This window comes from Heloderma suspectum, chromosome 3, assembly GCF_057233095.1.
Source record: "Heloderma suspectum isolate Gila_16-S chromosome 3, 16-S_ref, whole genome shotgun sequence".
Classification (NCBI taxonomy): domain Eukaryota; kingdom Metazoa; phylum Chordata; class Lepidosauria; order Squamata; family Helodermatidae; genus Heloderma; species Heloderma suspectum.
The window spans coordinates 248,263,300-248,283,228 of record NC_139460.1 but is presented as its reverse complement, the minus strand read 5'-3'; the positions used below and the strand labels follow the sequence as shown (position 1 = coordinate 248,283,228).

General features: G+C 43.1%; 1 protein-coding gene across 2 annotated transcripts in view; it reads left to right on the top strand.

Moving 5' to 3' along the window:
- Positions 1 to 1,997: 1,997 nt before the first annotated feature.
- The window catches only part of FHIP2A (FHF complex subunit HOOK interacting protein 2A), a 42,914-nt gene continuing 24,982 nt past the window's right edge, over positions 1,998 to 19,929 (top strand). Inside the window, exons 1-6 of one of the 2 annotated variants that reach the window (XM_084846144.1) lie at positions 1,998 to 2,365; positions 10,749 to 10,827; positions 12,039 to 12,208; positions 13,451 to 13,555; positions 13,731 to 13,853; positions 17,724 to 17,762. In XM_084846144.1, the coding sequence (XP_084702270.1) occupies positions 2,321 to 2,365; positions 10,749 to 10,827; positions 12,039 to 12,208; positions 13,451 to 13,555; positions 13,731 to 13,853; positions 17,724 to 17,762 (561 nt within the window). In that variant the 5' untranslated portion in view covers positions 1,998 to 2,320. The remainder of the gene's footprint in view (positions 2,366 to 10,748; positions 10,828 to 12,038; positions 12,209 to 13,450; positions 13,556 to 13,730; positions 13,854 to 17,723; positions 17,763 to 19,929) is intronic. The other variant, XM_084846143.1, reaches the window with a different exon arrangement.

Sequence of the window (19,929 nt, the reverse complement as noted above, 5' to 3'; positions counted from 1 at the left end):
ACGACAATGGAACCAATTATCTGGGGCAGTGGTGGGCTCTCCCACACTGGAGGCATTCAAGACGAGGCCGGACAGCCATCTGTCAGGGATGCTCTGACTTGGATTCCTGCACTGAGCAGGGGGTTGGACTCAATGGCCTTGTAGGCCCCTTCCAACTCTACTATTTTATGATTCTATGACACCATTGATCATGGTGTCTTACTGGATCGGCTCTGCAGAATGGGAGTTGGGGGCACTGTGCTACAGTGGTTCCACTCCTACCTGTAGGGCCGATTCCAGGGAGTGGTATTGGGGGATTCCTGTTCTACCCCATGACTATTAAGCTGTGGGGTACCACAGGGTTCTATTCTATCCCCCATGTTGTTCAACATCTATATGAAACCGTTGGGAGAGGTCATTAGGCGTTTGGGGGTTGGGTGTCACCAGTATGCTGAAGATACTCAGCTCTATTTCTCCTTGTTGTTGGGAGTCAGCTGAGATGGTGAAGGTGCTGGACCAGTGCCTGGAGGCAATAATGGGCTGGATGAGGGCCAATAAACTGAAGCTAAATCCTGACAAGACAGAAGCTCTGTGGATTGGTGGCTCCTGAGTATGGGAATTGGGTAAGCGACCTGTCCTGGACGGGGTTGCAGTCCCCCTGAAGGAGCAGGCGGGTAGCTCCTGTCACTGGAGCCCCAGGTGGACTCCATGGCCTTGAGTACTTGGGGCCAGCTTCGGCTGATCTGCCAGCTACGGCCTTTCCTGGACAGGGTTAACCTAGCCACAGTAGTACATGCGCTGATAACTCCCCGATTAGACTATTGCAATGCACTTTATGTGGGGCTGCCCTTGGAGACAACTCGGAACTTGCAGCTAGTGCAAAATGCAGCAGCTAGACTGCTCACCTCATAAAAATCATATAACACCAGTTTTAAAGGAATTGCACTGGCTGCTAATACACTTCTGGTGGGAATTCAAGGTTTTGCTGATGACATTTAAAGCCCTAAGCGGCTTGGGACCTCGATATTTGAGAGAGTACCTCTCCCTATATGTGCCTGCCCGAGAACTGAGATCTGTTGGAGGGGCCATCCTCTGCGTCCCACCAGTATGAGACATACACTATGGTGGGATGTGGGAGAGGGCCTTCTCTGCTGTGGCATCCTGGTTGTGGAATGCCCTCCCCTTGGAGGCCCGATTGGCACAGACATTGGTCTCATTTCGGTGCCACCTGGGATGGGCAGAAATGCCTCTACAACACATCCAATGTGTCGTACAGCAGCCTTCTCCCCCGCTCAGCCCTCCTGTGGCTAGACAGCCGCAATTAGCTATCTGGAAGCTAATCTGGAAATGCGGGGCAGGAGAAGCGCAGAGAAGGAACATTGGATAGGTGGTTGCCTCTGAGTTCAAGCCTGTCTTAATAGGATTGTGCCCTAAATTATTTATTATTTTATACTGTTTAAATTGATTTTATCTGTATTGCTGCCCTGCGATTTTAATGATACAGGGCAGGCTAGAAATGTTTTAAATAAATAAATTGTTGTTGTTGTTGTTCAGTCGTGTCCCACTCTTCGTGACCCCATGGACCATAGCACGCCAGGCCTTCCTGTCCTGCGCTGTCTCCCGGAGTGTGCTCAAGTCCATATACATAAATAATACACACACTGTAAATGTTTTAAAATCCGTGCAAATGACTGTGCGTGGCAGAATAGAAAGCTGGCATTTATTCCAGATCAACTACTATGAAATATATAACTATCTTGTCAGTATATACAGGGCTCTTAGGCAGAAGTAACCTGCAAAAGGAAACGACATGTATTAATGAACGCTGTCCCGCGTGAATCTGAGCGAAGGAAGGTGTTTCTTATTTCAGTGAAAGCCTCTTGATTCCTCCCGGGTAAGAAAATGCGAGCTGTGATCGCGGTGTGTGGCAAGAGGCGCTTCCCCGATCCTACTATACGGGTTTCTCCCTCTCTTAAGGCCACATTATTCGGCCTCTCTGTGAGTTTGCACGTGGCGGCGGGATCCGGGTTTCAGAGGTAGCGGCTCCTGCAGGCCGACCAGGAGGGGAGGGCGCAGCGGCGCCGGGGGAAGGCTCTCGGCTTCCGGGCGCCGCGGCCCGGCCCGGTTGGGTGTCGGACTCTGTCAGTGCCACGGTGTCTCCTGCTGCAGCGAGAGGGACCGACGGCGGAGCGAGGAATCCTGCCAGCCCGACCTGCTTCGGAAGCCGCTCCGATCCCCTTTGCCAGGCCCCCCGCATGCAGCCCTCACCCTGGAGCGGAGGCGGCGGATCGAGGAGCTCTCAAGATCCTCCCGGCAGCGGCTGCTCCAGTCCAGGGACAGGATGTTCTCCAAGTTCACCTCCATCCTGCAGCACGCCGTGGAGGCGGTAAGGCCACCGGCGGCGCCCGCCACGCAAGTCCGGGGATCGTGTTGGGCCTGCGCTGGGGACGCACTTTTGGAGGCCCTCTCTCGATCTTTTCCTCTTGCTCCACCGGCTCCGTCCCTCTGGCTGCCATGTCCCCCGAAGCCCGTTTCGTTATTTCTGCTTGGGGGGTGGGCGGGACGGGAGCCTGGCTCGAGGGGAAATGGGGAAGGCTTTCGAGATTGCCAGGAGCGTGACGAGCCCCCCAAGCCGCAGCCTTCATGTGCTTCTTTCCTTCCCGTCTCCGGTTGGGCTGGGTTACGTGGCTCTACTTATTACTTGTTTCTTTGTTTATTAGATGCTGCTCTTCAATCATATTCCTAGTAGAAAAAGTATTTTAAAACGCCCCATAGAACAGCCAGCGGGGTTAAAACCACTCGGCCATGGAAGCTCACTGGGTGACTTTGGGCCAGTCACACACTCTCAGCCCAACCCACCTCACAGGGTTGTTGTTGTGAGGATAAAATGGAGAGGAAGAGGATAATGTAAGTCGCCTTGGGTGCCTTGCAAGAGGAAAAAAGGCGGGATATAAATGCAATAATTATAATAATTAAAAAAAGGGCATTTGCCTGGCTCCAAAGGGCAATCCATTGAGGCACCAGGTAAAACCCTCTGGCGAACCTCTCCTTCTGGCTCCACAGAAGCTTCCTGTAGACAATAGGAGTCGGGGCCCTACTTGTGCGGTGCGTGAGCCTTCAAAGCCGTTTCTAGTCTGGGAGTGAGTTTGAAAGGTCGGATCAGGCCGGCTGTCAGCTGCCCCAGTCTGCGCTTTCAAAGCCGTCCTTCCTCAGGTGGGGAGCCTCACAAAGTGGGGCAGCCTCCTATCTGAGCAGAGGGAGCTTTCAAGGCACGGATCTGGCTGGCCCACAGCCCTTCAGCATAGAAATGCAGCAGGCTGGTGGTGATGGGAGTTACCCTGGGCCCAGCAAAGCCCTTCCTGTGCATCAAGCATAGAAACCAAATGGGCTGGCAGCTGAGGGTCACTTCATCCCTCTGCCACAGAAGCCTGCTGTGCTTCTGTGCTGGGTGCACAAAGGGCGAAGCCTTTTCTTGCACTGCCAGCATAGGAGCCAAGCAGGCTGGTGGTGGAGGCAGGAAATGTTTTACTAGCCCACTTTTTTACTCATAGGGGGCTGGGAAAAGTAGGATGGGGGTGTTGCTGTCCATCCTCTGCGAGCCCCTCATATGAGTAAAAAGCAGGCAAGCAAAAAATGTTGCAGACTGGTAACTTTTAGGAACTACTTTACAAGGCTGTCTTGCACTGCAGTCATATGCCCAGGTAACTGAGAGTAAGTTCCCGCAAACTCAATAGGACTTACTTCTGAGTAAACATACATAGGATTGTATTAATGAAGGGTAAAAGTTAGTGTTGGGAAGTGACAGTTTCAAGAACAGTAACCACTGGAGAGTTGTGATGTGTATTCGATGAACACCTAAGGAGTTGACATAAGGGAGATTCACCTGAACTCTTCCCATGCATTGAAAGAATGTGGGAGGGGGTCGCACATGCTACCGCTGATGCATGCCACAGCCATGTCTCCCCACCTCTGCCCACAGTAGACATGCTTCCCCAGCACTTTTCTGGCCAAACTGGGAAAGAGCTGTATAAACCTAACGATGTATACACTCAGAGCTCCTCCATGCATGCAGGGACCTTGATTGGGCTGGGACCACCCTCATGTGCTCTAAAGATATATATGAATATACATGGAGTGCCCTTTGCCACACTGGCCAAACGTGTGGATGATGGGGAGGTGTTTACACTGCAGGGAAGTGATTCTGCTGCAGGGCATGGCTATGTGTGTATTGTTTGAATATTGTATTTGTATATTTTTGGGAGCTGTTTGGGGGGCCTCTTGGCCAAAAGGCGGCATAGAAATAAAGTATAATATAACAATATAACATAATGTGTGTGGCTGCGACACATGGTGGGGGCAGGGCTTGCCCATGCAGCCCCTCTCCTGCATTCGTTCAATGTTTATGGTGGGGGGGGGGGTCCTGTGATCCTCCCTAGTATCTGAAGTAAGATACATGCTTTATGTTCAGTGAAATCTGTGACTTGGTGAAGTTTTGGAAGAGGGGCTAGGATGCTTGCTTCAGTTTCCTCTTGCTTTTTGTGTTCTTTCCTTTTTGCTGAGCCCACCCCCACCCTTCAGTTCCTTAGAGTGCTCACAAGGAAATATCTAAAGTGAATAAAATAAGTGATTCCCCCAGCCCCATCCTGTGACGTGTCCACATACCCAGTGACCCACCACCCACCACCGCCACATCTTTACTTCTTCCTGCTACCTAATTGCTGAATGGCATCCGCTAGGCCTGTGCTTCTTTCTGACACATAGAATTCCACAATACCACTGTTGCAGATGCAAGGAAATGTTGTTCTATAGGGTTTGGGACTCAGGAGTTCCAGAGAAGGACGGGACTCTACCTGGGTTGCTGCTGTTGTAGCACTCTAGGCACTGGGAAGCTGAGGGGAAAAAACTTCCTGCTACTTCTGCCCAGCGCATGCTGCCAGGTATGTTTGGGAGAAGAGATGGAGCAAGGGAGGAAGAACTGACTGGAAGTGATGAGTTGAAGAGGGAACCCCAATTTGAACCCAACCCCAATTTGGAAGTGGCTAGGTTCACTTGGTGTTGTGGTGAGGCATTTGAACTGTGGAAGTTTGCATTCCAAACTTCCTTCCATTACTTATTAAAACCAGTTTTCCCTTAAAATTAAGGGTCATCTACTATCCTTAACATTAGATGCTTCAGGGCTGAGTTGACACTTCTTTGTCTGTCAGTGGTGCATTATGACAATTGTGCCAATTAGGCAGTCAAGTTAGATATGTCTGAGGCTATCTAAACCTGTCAGCAACATGTTTTGTGTCATTTGGTCCTAAGTAAAGAAACAGGCCTTTTGAGTTGCTTCATATACCAGCACATTTCCACTCCTGGGGCAAAAGTTCATTACAATTACTGTTTTACCTTCCATAAAGTAGCCAGGTAATTCCAGATGATTCTGTGACCTGTGGCAAAGAATTCCAAAGGTTGATTATACGCTTGTTCAAAATAAGACTTGCCTCTGAAGAGCTGCATTGCCCTTTAATTTGCTTTAACATCTCCTTCTGTAAGCATTATGAGATGACTTGAAAGTGAAGTCTATAGAGCTTTCTTTCATCTTTGATAAATTTGAATCCCTCACTCAATGCAGAATAGTCCTGTGCCATGCCAACAATGTATTTATAGAGTGAAGATTTTTATTTAATAAAAAGTTATAAAATCCTAGTTTGTATAGCCTCTTATCATGTTAATCCTTTTAACCTCAGACCTCTTTGTTCTCCTAATTCAGAGTGGATTTGTTCCACTGATTCTAGTGGACTGCTTCATATGCTGTCTTTTTTTAGGTGTACCTTTAAGATGTTTTCATGTACATTTAAAAACATAAAGATGGCAAGCATGCATATAATGCAGATTGTCAGGGTGCTTGAATTGGCTGCAGCTCTATTTTGAGTGTAGAATTGGTTTTGGTCTGAGTAAATACATTTATCTCAGTTATTTAATTCATTTAAATTAAGTAAGAGTTAAAAATGATATATTATCATTTGCTAGTCAGATCACATGAAGTACAGCTGCTACATATTATAATCCAATGGTTCTCTGCTCATTTCACTGACACAATTTAACACAAATAAACACAATTTATTTGTGCTTCAGATTTCAGATATAATTCTAGAGACAGTCCATGCTAAAATATCAATTAAGCTTAAAAGCAAGCAGTGCTGCTGTGTGTGGTAACATTGTTTTTGTTGGACTTGTATATAAAAAAGGTGAGCCCCAAAATTCTACTGTGGGCATGATGGGAAATGTGAAATAATATTTTCACAGCTTTGATAGTATTGTGTAATTTTATCAGCATTCTTCTAAAAAGTCAAGTCAAGATTGGGTCTTTCCCCAGCACTGCCTCAGCCCCGTTATGAGTTAAAAATAAAATATAATCAGGGTGAGTATAAAGCAGGTCAAACCTGCTACTTGGCTCTGGCCTGTGAATGAACCAGTACTGTAGTAAATACAATTTAGAGAGCAATCCTATAGTCCCAAGGATTGGGACTGTAGGTTGCTCAGAAAACCCCTTCTGAGGTCGGAGACAGTGCTGTGTTATCAGAAGGGGGAGATGGAGATCCACCCCCTGCCCCCCCCCCCTCGCAGCCAGCACCGAGAGAACCATGCTGGCTGCCTTTCCAAGGTTGGAAAATCGACCTTGGACAGGGGGGAAAAGGGACATTCCAGTGAGCGAGAAGAGGAGGAGACCAGAGAGGGTAGGATATGATGTATCTTTAGCCTCCTCCAGCCTCCTTCCCTCCCCTTCCGAAGCTCCCTCCTATATTTAGAATCAGAGACTATAGATTTCAGTGGGATCTACCTCCAATTAAGTGCACTTAAAATCAGAGACTTTGTTCACTATATCATGCCTTTTTGAAGATCCATAAAACAATAAGGTTATGGAGGGTTCCCTTGAAACAAATAAAAGGGTCCGTTGGTGTAATATTATCTTATGGTGGCCTGGTTTGGATGTACATATCTCAGGTTATTAAGCCAAGATATGCACGGGCCTTGTGCCTGCACACTCCATGTTAGCACCACCCATACCTTTCCCCATCCTTAGTGTCCCACAGCTGAAAACTTCTTCGGTTAATTAACCATTGTTTCTCGCTATGTCCAAACTAGTTACAAGGAGTGGAACAAACCTGGATATGAAACCAGCTTAAATCCATGGTTTCAGATCATGGTTTGTTCCAACCAAGCCTGGTAACTGTTAAAATGTAACCAAAAACTATGGTTTATTAACCCAAGAAGCCTTCAACTGTGGCATACCAAGAAGGGAGAGAAGAACGGGCAGTGTGCACAGGCACAAGGCTTGTGTTTATCTTGTTTAGTAAGCTAAGATATGTACATCTGAACTGAATCAGTGAGTTAGGCACACCCAAACCCACTGGCTTCAATGCATAAAATTGGCTGGTTCTTTTTTCTGTCTTTTCCTGATTTTCATACTCTAACACTTTGAACGAACATAGCAAGAGATGTGATGATCCTCAGCATTCATCAGTTTTGGAATCAGGAAGAAACACAAAATGCAATGTATCCGGCAATGCAGTGTATACAATATGCAGTGTATTGGGCAAAGAGTGTTTTTAAACATATTCAGTTTCTGGGAATACAACATCCAGTATAGATTATTTCTAATCAACACTGTTAGACACCAGCAACACTTCTAGCAAGAAAACATCAACAATCTGGCTGATCTGGCATTGTAATTTAATTCCATTCTTGGTAATGCCAGATGTTGGCCCATGACATCAAATCAGGCATATGTCAAATTTATTAGAAACGGCAGCCTGTCTGTTGTAATATCAGAATATAAATCCTGCTGGCATTCTTTTTTATTTTAAAAAATACTGCAGAAATAGGTGTGCCTTGTAGTATTAAGAATAAGGGAAGAACCTGGCTATTAAGCTGTAATTTTTATTAGAAGTGCAGTGTTTAGTGGATGGATCACTTAAATTATTCTATTAAAAACCTTTTACTTGAATAACAGGATGTTTACTCAGAAATAACTTCCATTGCACCAATGGTGCTTACGCCCAGGCAAATATGTATAGGATTGCAGCCTAAAATATGTGCAGATTAAAAATCAATTATTCCAACACAAGGATGAACAAAAACTGCGTGGGGCAGCATCTTAGAAGAGGCATTCTTTCCCTGGCACCCACCTCCAAGATGTCTCATCTACATATGTGTGCATCAACGAAAAACAAGTCTGCTGTTTTCAGTAGTATTTTTTTAAAATGTGCATACAAATCATGCAAATTTAATCAGTTAATCAACTAAGGGGGCAATCCTGTGCATGCTGGCTGAGGAATGCTGGGAGTTGTAGGACTTTTTTCTGTCTAAACATGCATGGGATTGTGCCTGAAAGTTCATACAATTAAATAATATTTCTAGGGGACGGCCCTAGGTTTTAAGCATGATTACTACTGCTGGTATTGGAGACCCTTGTGGATCTGATACCTGGTGGGATGTATTGGTCCAAGCTGTGCCACAGGGTGGACATCTCTGTCTCAGAAATATTACTTTCCTCTCTAAGTGGGGATCCCTTTATTGGCAAGGACGCTTATTGTGCTTGTCAGAGCCCCCTTACCTATTAGTGAAACATTGAGTTGGGGTGCCTGTGTATAGAACAGATCAGAGTGTCCTTTTCCAAAAGGGGGGGGGGGCAGTTGGATTTAAGGACCTTTCCACTGAGTTAGCTCTTTACTACTCTTATCTTTTCTTCCGTTTTTTTTTCTTTATACATTGATCCCACAGCTTGTATTCTGACAGCTGTTTATTCATGTTCTGTTTTTTGATACTCAAGGATATGGCCCAGAATTGTTTTTTTTTTCCTGACGACTAAGAACAGAAGAGCTGCAGCTTTTTTCTTGATTATAGCTCTGTATTTTCAACAGCTGTGTGATGGGCAGGAATTCAATAGATACTTTCCCCGGCTTAGAGATCCAGTGATGGGAAAACCTACAGCTGTTGAACTTTGCCTACCATGCTGTTGGTAAAAGCTCAGAAAATCTTTCAGGGAAGGGGGAGTCCTAAAGAGCTGGCAGTCTTTGGAAGGTGATATTGTTAGAGAAGGTCAGGGTCAAGGAAGCCTGCACCGCTGCTGCACATTCTTTAGATGAATTATTGCCTGCATTAGAAATGGAAGCTGCATCTTGCATCTTGCACCTGGATTCACCTCGAAAGGTTGTAAGAACAGAATAAAAGCCAAGAGCAAAAATGCATCCGTCAAGGATCATTTTCTAATATCACCTCTTACGTGCGCCATCTTTTAAAATGTGCAGTCTGAAAAGCCTACAGAACAAGCTCTTCATCCCCAACCAGTTCTCCTTCCAGCCTCCTTTAGGAAGCTGTGTGTGGTGTTGCTTTGGTATTGTTATAAGTTGGTTTATTTTAACAGTAACAATAATGATCCAGTAGCAAATCTAAAGAAATCTGGCCCACAACATTGTATCCTTTAGCTCTAATTTCGTCAGTTACTTAGAAATTAAGGGACGGTGGTTAAAAGCATATTTCAACTGTAATTTTGAGGGACTTTTTACACTAGAGTAGCTGAGCCACTTAAGGGCAGATCAGAATCCTACTGGGTTGTATCCAATTGATGACACTATGCTGACAGAATGCTTATTGATCCAGTGGAGGCTTCTATCTGTAGAACAGGGAAGGAGGTGATGTTTGGCAGTTCCCACCCTGCTGCACCCACCTGCACCCCTCAAATCTGCTCCAGAGGGTTGGGAGACCCCACTGAACAGTATGAGAGGTGGAGCAGGGGACTGCAGGGGTGTGTGGAAACTGCTGACTATCGTCTCCTTCTCCCTTCCACTGATAGAAGCTTTTGCTGGATCAGAGAGCATCCCATCAACAGAGTGGCACCAGTTGGATGCAACCCATTGATCCCATGTAAAAATCAAAAACTTTTCCACATGTCATGATTCCATGTTGAAGCTGTCACATTTGAAAGTAGTTATACACCTGGATAGCTATGACTGAGCACCTTGCATGATCAGGGAGAACCATTCTGCAAGCCAGTCCAAGTATCTTAGTATAGCAGTATCTACCCCCCACCCCACCCTGCCCTCTGCTTCCAGGTTCCTGTTAATCTCTACATTTGTGGATAGACACTTGTGGATAGACACCCACCCACCAAGGACAATTGTAATACATTTTGTGCATTAAAACGCAGTTTAAGTGATAGAAAATGAGGTTATGTGAATACACCAACATTTTTGTTTAGGATTGAACCCTTCAGTGGTGTGAACATGGAATATTTGATAGCCTTCCATATGAATGACATATTGAGACCGTCATTCAAGTATACTGGTGAGAGCATCAGAAGCAAACTGTAGAGGTAGCATAAAGCAAATCTAAAATATATCTATGCTTCAGGAATCAGAGTCAGAAAATACAGATTGGATAGGGCTGCTTGATTTGTCTGCTTCATCTTATTCTGTTGGATAAACTTTGAAAAGGGCCAGACTAGAGGCTGTGCTTAGAGCCCGTTGTATGCACAGAGCTGCTGTTGCTAGCTATGACAGAAAAAGTGCCACTGACATTCAGAACACTTTGGTCTTCCATTGACTGCAGCTGGGAAACTCTCCCTGCATGCATGTAATTGCGTCACAAGATCATGGGCAAAGTTATACATCTTTGTGCTGTGGAACACCTATGTTTGGAAGCATTCAGTGAATTGTCTTATAGGTTTTCCTACAGACCAAAATTTGGAAAATAAATAGAGTCTGTCCCCTATTTCTTTTCTTTAGCTTGCGCCATCCCTTCCATTGCAAGAAGACTTTGTCTACCACTGGAAGGCAATTACCCATTACTACATAGAGACGTCAGGTAAGAGAAAGTTATTTGCATCTTCATCACTGACGTATGCAGAAGGGAATACCTTATTGTCAATTAAAAGTGATGATCTGGAACATAATAAAATTAAGGGGGATATATAGTTGGTGGGCCTCGCATATTATACTTCGCAATTACTTTCAAAACTCATTCAGTTGTGCTAACACAGAGATCTGAAGTCTTTAGATGTTGCAATTTGTTCTTATGACCTTGTTCCTCTTTGAATTCCAATGACAGTTATTTGTAGACAGTTGCATAAGAGGGAATAGCAAACCTGCCACTGGATTATTTATATGCTTGCAACATAGCAGTAAAAATTGCTTCCAGATTTATCATATAAAATTACATCACCTATGCTTTCAGTTTGCTGGAACTAATAAATACTGTATAGACTTGTTATATTAATTTATACCAGTATAAGATTAAAATTATTTCTCTATTCACATAGTATGTTTTATAATGAGATTTAACATAAGAAAATTATTGTACAAAATGTAAATAACATGTAGAAAGCATATATGCAGCAGCACTGGCTCCAGGTTTTTGACTGCCCTTGGGAAAAACACCCTCAGTGGGCCCCCTCCATCGGTGAGTCTACCTTCCCACCGCCAGTGTCACCAGCTGTTACTGCTCTTCTTCCTCTTTCCCATCATTTCTTGCTTGACAGGCAGAATGCTGGTGAGCAGGTATGGAGTCACTCCTCGTCACCACCACCACCACCATTGTTTTCTGGGTCAGAGCAATAGACAGGTTGCAATACTGAAGAGGAGCAAGTCCAGGGGGCTCATCAGTGGGGCCCTGCTGTGTTGTGGGCCCTTGACCAGCGCCCAATCATGCTTGCCCTTGATGCTTGCCCTGGTGTGCAGCTGAGATTATTGTTACGCGTTTTATGCCATCAATGTAATTAAAAAGCTCAGCCATCTTGTTTCTATTTTTTTTTTTTGGAAGTTACGGTCCTAGATAGTTATTAAAATATATCGAAGAATCTCTACACCGTCAAGGTCATCCCCACTCATTTTGATATGAAGGGAGCACACTTATTTCAAAGCTTAGCTAGAGTAACAAATACAGTTTTATTTTTTTCTGCTTCTCCTTTCACATGAAAAATAGGGTTAAAAAGCCAAATAAAATGTGTTTGAGTGTAATGGTAAGGAATTTTTAACTGAGAACAGAGACTGGTTTTTTTTTGGCAACTCTTTCTGTAGATGACAAAGCTCCAGTGACTGATACCAATATTCCATCCCACCTGGAGCAGATGTTGGATATTTTAGTTCAGGAAGAAAATGAGAGAGAATCTGGGGAAACAGGGCCTTGCATGGAATATCTGCTACATCATAAGATCTTGGAGACTTTGTACACTCTGGGCAAAGCTGATGTAAGTATATCAGGTTATGCTACAGAAAGCTCACATTCTGTGACTGGATATAAAGGTACATTCTTAATTTATGTGTGCTCTTTCAGTATCGGGAGTTTTGAGTTCTCATATTTTTCTAATCCTATTGAAAATGAAATGCTGTTGTGTTAGAACTGTTAAATATTGGTGAAGAAATGCTGAACATTTTTTCCAAATTCATCACACCCCTCTACATCTCTCTTGGAAGAATGGATAGAATCAACAGGCATGGATCTGACAGACAGGAACCTAAAATTTAGTTGAAAGTACACAAAGGACTAAAAGAACCTTGTGCAACCTGCACACAGGTTTTGAGCAGCCTTCACTTTGGTAGCGCCCCTGCCCCTGCCCCCAGCAGCACTCCATGAGATGTAAGTGGCTGCATCCAGGAGTAAAAATTGTCCACTCATGTGTGCATGTGATAGCTCTTTGTTATGAATGAATGAATTCATCAGTGTTCTACTTCTTTGCCACTTCCACAAGATTGTGCCTGAAGAGGCTTCCGGTATATCACATGAATAACAATAAATATAACCATTCAAAACATAATACACTTTAAACATTTACAAATGTTAGCAAGTCATTACATAAACAATATAAATAACTCTCAGTGCAACTGAGACAACCATATAAAACAATCATTTATGCAGAATCATGGACCCATTTGGATCTTGGTCCATGTCATTTTGAAATTACCTATACCAGGGGTGTAGAACCTCTTTCAGCACAGGGGCCAAATTCCATTTCAGAGAAGCTCTGGGGTGGGGGCACATTCCATTTGTGGGCAGGACCGAAAGGCAAAAGGGGTGAGGCCAAAATACCAGCATATTGTAGCTTCAAGCTCTTTCTGCTAATACCTACGTCTTAGGAAGGGCATTTCAAACTTTTAGAATGGAGAAAAAAACTGCACAAATGATGGGAAATTACCAAACCAGCTGTGGTTTGGGGAAAGGGTCATGGTCTTCTGGGGACCGCTGGAGGGCTAGATTGGGACCCTGAGAAGGCTGGTTTGAGACCCTGGCCTGAGGTGTTGCACCCATGTACACTGTACATTGCAAAGATCTGGCCTTAACTGATGTGGATCTACACTACAGTTTTGTACCAAGTCTCTTGGTTATAAAAGTGATCAAATATTGTTATTGGTTTGATGTTTCAATGCTTCCTTTGCTTTTGTTTATCAGTTTCGATATTCTTTTAATTTCCAGTTGTATCTCTATTTTCTAGTGTCCTCCAGGCATGAAGCAGCAGGTTTTATCTTTTTATACGAAACTTCTGGGAAGAATACAACAGCCTCTTCTCCCACACATAAATGTACACAGACCTGTACAGGTACTGAACTTGTTTTAAAGGAATATATTTTTAATGGCTCTCTTTGAATATTGGGTATAATATTTCACTTTGGGTATTTTAAGAACTTTGACAGCAATATACCCAGAAGTAAGGATTTTTAATTGGGTTTTTATTTTCTATAGCGGCATGATGATGATGATGATTTCTTTGACAGAAATTAATCAGACTTTGTGGTGAAGTCCTAGCAACACCCACAGAAAATGAAGAAATCCAGTTTCTCTGCACAGTGTGTGCAAAGCTGAAACAAGATCCATACTTGGTTAACTTCTTCCTTGAGGTGAGTAGCTGTTATAACCTGCTAACTGGATTTTTGTTAATGAAAAGGCATCCTAAGACTGATACAGCATATTTGTCCTTTTCAAAACTTCATTTCACCGGAAGGTATACAAGTATCCTTTCTAGGTATATCAGGACACCACCATAGATCTTACACTGCTTGTGTATTGATTCTGAACAAAATAGCTCAAGGGTAATAATGTTTGAACTTCTGATTTCCTTTTTATTTCACTCTTTTTTCCCCCAGTGAGAACCAGTTAGGAACTAAACTGCTCTAAGGGCCAATTAAACACAGAATCATTTTTTTCAGTGTTATAATATGTACCTTATATGGACTGTACATCCTCTGTGTAGAAACATGACCATACAGAATCCAACACACTGTTAGCATTAAGTAAATGCAAAATAGTCATTCTAAGATCCAACCCTGCCTCTCTGCAATTTCAGGGTTGCTTTTCCTCATTATAACATTACTGGAGAACATGTATATCAGTAGAGAGAAGAGTGGAATAACTGCTTCCATGTCATCCCAGTGGATATTGATGGAGGCCTTGGAGGTTGTTAACAGCCATGGTACCAATTCCACAATCTAGAAGTACTAGCTACACTATTAGCAGATGCGATTGGCTGGTGGGTCAATATGGGCCATAGCATTGGAGAACTTTTTGAAGCGCCTCTGTCCAGCAGTAAAGGAGAGAAGTTGGAAGATCTCCTGGATTTCAAGCAGCCCCTGGCTGTAACCATTCACTATGCTTGGTTGTCATGAGAACTCCTTGGAAATATGTGTGAAACACCAGTGCCTGCCATGCTGGTGCCTTGGACAGCTGTGGGAAAAGTAGCTACCCCATATTTATAGACACCATGTATCAAACTGAGCATATGTGATGTGAGATTGTGATGGCCGTTGCTCTCTGGAGCTTCACTGTAAATCCAGTCAGCCTCTGTGATAGTCAGCATGAGTGTCTGGTATACAAAGTCAGTATCTGGAAAGGGAATTGAATTCTGTATCGTTGTGCTGTGCTCTTTTTACAAGTCCCCTGTAACATCCTTAATGGAGCTTTTTCTTTTCAGTTTTACTTTCTTCCTAAACAGTTTTCAATGAAAGTAACAGTGAAGAGTAACAAATGTTTGCAGTTACACGGGAATCCTTGCTCTGAGGAGAGGGTTCTTTCTGACCAGAATGTCAGGGGCCAAATGTCTCACATATCACTCTGTGTCTTATATATAGTTTAAATATCTAGTGTTATCATTCACAGTCCTGTCTAGCAATATATAGTATCTCTTTGAGATGAAGCCAAGTTTCTGTCACTGCTTGTCATCTTGGAGGCCACAGAAATTAAAGCTAAGCGTAGGAGTGGGAAAACAATTATTTTGGAAGGAGGTATACAAAATCCCGGCTTATATAAAGCTATTCTACAAAGATCTCCTACTCATTCAGAGGTTCAGAGGAGGGCAACAAAGATGATCAGGGGATTGGAAACAAAGCCGTATGAAGAAAGACTGGAAGAACTGGGCATGTTTAGCCTGGAGAAGAGAAGACTGAGGGGAGAGATGATAGCGCTGTTCAAGTACTTGAAAGGTTGTCACAGAGAGGAAGGCCAGCATCTCTTCTCGATCATCCCAGGGTGCAGGAAACGGAATAATGGGCTCAAGTGACAGGAAGCCGGATTCTGACTGAACATCAGGAAAAACTTCCTGACTGTTAGAGCAATACGACAATGGAACCAATTACCTAGGGAGGTAGTGGGCTTTCCCACACTGGAGGCATTCAAGACGAGGCCGGACAGCCATCTGTCAGGGATGCTCTGACTTGGATTCCTGCATTGAGCAGTGGGTTGGACTCGATGGTCTTGTAGGCCCCTTCCAACCCTACTATTCTATGATTCATAGACTGATCACTGGCATATAGGATTAGTTTACACAGTGAAGTAAGGAGACTGTGGGCCTCTAATGGCAGCTTTAGCAGTGCTTTTGTACAGCTTCTAGGCAGTGTGAAGCTCTCACTTTATCTTCAAAGCAAAATAGCTTTTAACCTCCTTTTGCCTGTGTGGGACTGTTTTTGTTTTTGCTCAGTCTTCAGAAGGATCTGAAGAACACATTATCAGAACTCAGCGAGGCACTTTTGTTCTAGATCTCAGTAAGAAATTCCACTTTTGCACACACAGTCAATGAATAAACTGATGGGAAGTACTGCCTTCACGTTTTTCATGGATTTGAAATATATCAGAAGCAGACCTATGGAAAAGAATTATGCAGGGCAAATGGCATTTGCTGCTGTATTACAGTCCTCATCTGAATGATACATGGAATTTGTTTTCTGTAGAAACTTTGCTATGGTGATTGTTAGAATCTGTGTAAGGAAGTCTGTGCCAATCAATCCCAATTCTTCCATTTGAATAAATTACACAAACTAAGTATATTTGCATACATTTTTGTTTTGCACACATTCTTTTTTCAAGATTAAAGTCTAAAAAAACCCTGATTTTTAATATTGAAGCAAAAAAAGGATGATATAAAACTGGGATAGGTATGAGAAGATAAGAGCGCTACTGGATCAGACTGAAGACATCTCTCATCCAGCATTCCCATAGTGGCTAAACTGATGCCAATGGGTAGCCCACAGAATCTGTCAGGATCAGAGAAACAGGGAATAGTAGACATGGGAGAAGGCTTATAAAGTTGTAGTTGTATCCACACTTACCTGGAAGTAAGTCTGTTTGAACTCAGTGGGGCTTACTTCTGAGTAGATGTTCACAGGACTGCAGTGCATTAGGACTGCAATGCATTAAGGCCTTTTGATGACTGGAAGCAACTTCCAGCCTTCTGCTAGCTTCTGAGCCTTCACCAGGTATCCCTTGTACAAGTTCAAGTTCTTTCTCCATAACCAGGGCTAGAAACTGTTTTTAAAGAGAGAGTTGCAATTATTGGAATGCTCACTTATATATCTCAGAATGCAGATTCTTTGCCACTTTCCTTTTATTGTCTATATTCCAATACAGAAGCATGGAATACAGATGACACTGCTGTATTTCTCATTATTTTCTCTTATAAACTAAGTAAACCTCATTCATTCATTCATTCAAAGCATTCCTATCCCACTCTTCAGTCAAAAGACTCCAAGAGCAGCCTACAAGAATCAGTAATTAGATCCTTAGGATCACAATATAAAAAGACACCAGACACAAGCAAAGGGATTGGGAGGAAGGGAGGGAGGGAGCATGATAGTGATGTATGATTCAGTTGCCCAGATGGATGGGAATATATCAATTGAACTCAGGTTTGCACTGCATCTACTGACCTTATGGCCTGTGCTGGCCCATTTGTCTTTTCTTTCTTCTCTTCCACAGTTTCTCTTCTTTTGAGTTCAAGCCTAATCTGTTTCTTCTCCCATCCCCTCAGGGCAAGATGTTTCCTCAGACACCCTTTTGGTGGCAGCTGGGGGAGGAAGGGGCCACCATTGGGAGCTAGCTGTGTCTGCTTCCTCTCCCATTCCCTCAGGGAAAGATCTTTATGCTGCTTATTTTACCAGTTACCCTTCTTTAGTTGTGTTGTTGTCTTTCTTACAGTTTCAAGTGAAAATACACAATCCATACATTCTGAAAGAGCTCATAGGGTCAGATTTGCTTGGATTTTTTTTAGTTACCACAGTGAAAGGTTTAATTTTTTAAAATTAAATTTTAATCTGAACCCGAAGAGATGCTTTCCACGTATCATTTGCCACTGAACTGAACTGGGTTTCTTTTCTTTCTGTTAAGTTCAGCAAACTGTTGCTTGATCTTGCTCTCCTCAGTGGTCTGGTAGAGAAGTCCCTTGGTGGTGGTGATCTTGAATCAGAAAACATAGAGCCTGTTTCATTAAACTTTCCTATTAGGTGATTCAAGACCCTGTCCTACACACTTCCAGGAGGCAGGTGAGCAGGTGGGCTTCAGAACTGCATGAACAGAAAAGTGAATCTTAACTGCCTTCTTGAGTTTAATGCATAAACTGCCTTGTTGTTGTTGTTGTTGTTGTTGTTGTTGTAATCCACTAACCCTGTAATATAGGGAGCAGATTCCAGTTGGCCGCCATATTGGAGTGGCCTATATTTCTGATCTTGGAAGCTAAGCAGGGTCAGCCCTGGTTAGTACTTGGATGGGAGACCGCCTGGGAATCAGGCTTCCTGCATTGAACAGGGGGTTGGACTCAATGGTCTTGTAGGCCCCTTCCAACCCTTTGATTCTATGATCCTCACTAACTCAGGGAAAAACTTGACAGCTTGGAGCTGGGCAAACTGTCAGTGCACCCACTACTGCCACCTCTTCTCTGAAGTTTTAAGGCCCATTTAAAAGAGATGCTGGGCTTCTAAAAGAAACTTAACTGATAGGGTTACATGCAACAGTGTCATGTTGAAATTGGGGCCTTCGCTCTACATGTTATTTGTACACCAGGAATCCATGATCCAGGTGCACCCCACAGGTACACTAACGCTGTACGCATAGGAGCTGGCACAATTTAAACATTATGCCAGCTGCATATAACCCTACATGGATATATTGTTTTTACATAGTCAGTTTCACTCTTAAATTGGCTCTAAAACCCAAGCCAGGAAGGAACTAAATCTAATCCATTTGGAAACTCATCAGGTATTTTTGTAGGGAAGCTACAGGGCCTGCAGGGATTCTTGTCTCATTACTTGTCTCATCTTTCCCTTCCGCCAAGGCTTACATTGGGAATCACCCTATATTATTATATTATATTATATTATATTATATTATATTATATTATATTATATTATAGTTATGAGTACATTTCCTGTGATGCTTTGAGTGTTGCATGTTCTTCTAGCACCTGCCAGGAAGAAAAGCTAAGCCTGAGCGTAAAATATTGCTCAAGGATAGAACTGTAGACTTGGAAGGGGCCATTGAAGCCATCTGCTCAGGGCAGGAATCCAGTTTAAAGCATCCCTATAGAAATGTGCAGAACTGGTGTTTATGCAAGCTTATTTTAATAACGGAGTGTTACCCTACTGACTGTAAAAAGGGTATGACACGAGATCCATTAACTTCATTTTCATGGGTGATGAACTGTGCACACATACTTTTTTTCTACTATGGTGAATACTGATGTTTGGAATCTGTATGTTTGTTGGCAAATCTGAAGGACTTTCTACAAATCTGAAGCAGTTTTATAGGAGTATACTTGAAGTAGGTGAAACGAGAAACTTGCAGCCTCTGGTAAAGGTTTCATGATCTTGTTATAGTGGCAGGCACAGATTTCCTGAAAATAGCTCCTGGTTCTCAGAATATCTTTTGTTTTTCTTAGAGGCTTGCAGCTTAGAAGTGTGATTAGATTGGAATCTGAAGCTGTGGTTCCAGAACCAGAGAGATAAGGTGGATTGGGGTCTTGACCTAAAGATCACATTTTCTGTTGAATGTGTTGGTGCTGAAAGGTTGCTTGCATATAGTAACTGTGACATTCCTATTGAAGATTGAACAAATGAAACAGCATCCACTTACTTTGGTGGCTTGATAGAATAAGGAAAGGCCATTTCATTGCATTCCTATTGGACTCATTGACACAAAGTCTGGTTTAAAAGACAAAAGTTGAAGAAGGGCTTCAGCCTGTGGGTTATTTATGATCATTTGAGCCTTTCTGTACTGCCTGTAATGGCTGTTAATTCTGCCCCCATCAGGTACTTCCACGCTCCCTTTGCTTGTGAGGTCAGGAACAGCCAAAGCTAAACCCATATGTAGAATTATGTGATCATGAGTCTAGATTTGGCTCCCTTGCACTTGTATGATTGTATCCACATGGAAGAATAGTATGTGTAGAGTTGCCACACCTGATTTTAGAACTTGTGGAAGATTTGTGCAGGATATTTTAAATACTTAAAGTATTCACATGCCTGTTCAACTTTTATTATGGCAACTGCATCTAACTTTATGGGGCAGCTGCATCTAAACTTATTGATGAGAAGTGTTTTAGTTGGAAAGCAAGGAACAGAAGAAGTGAACTATTATGGATAACAAATTATGTTATGATTTTTAATAATACAACTATATAATGTACACATTTCAAATAATTACAAGATAATAACT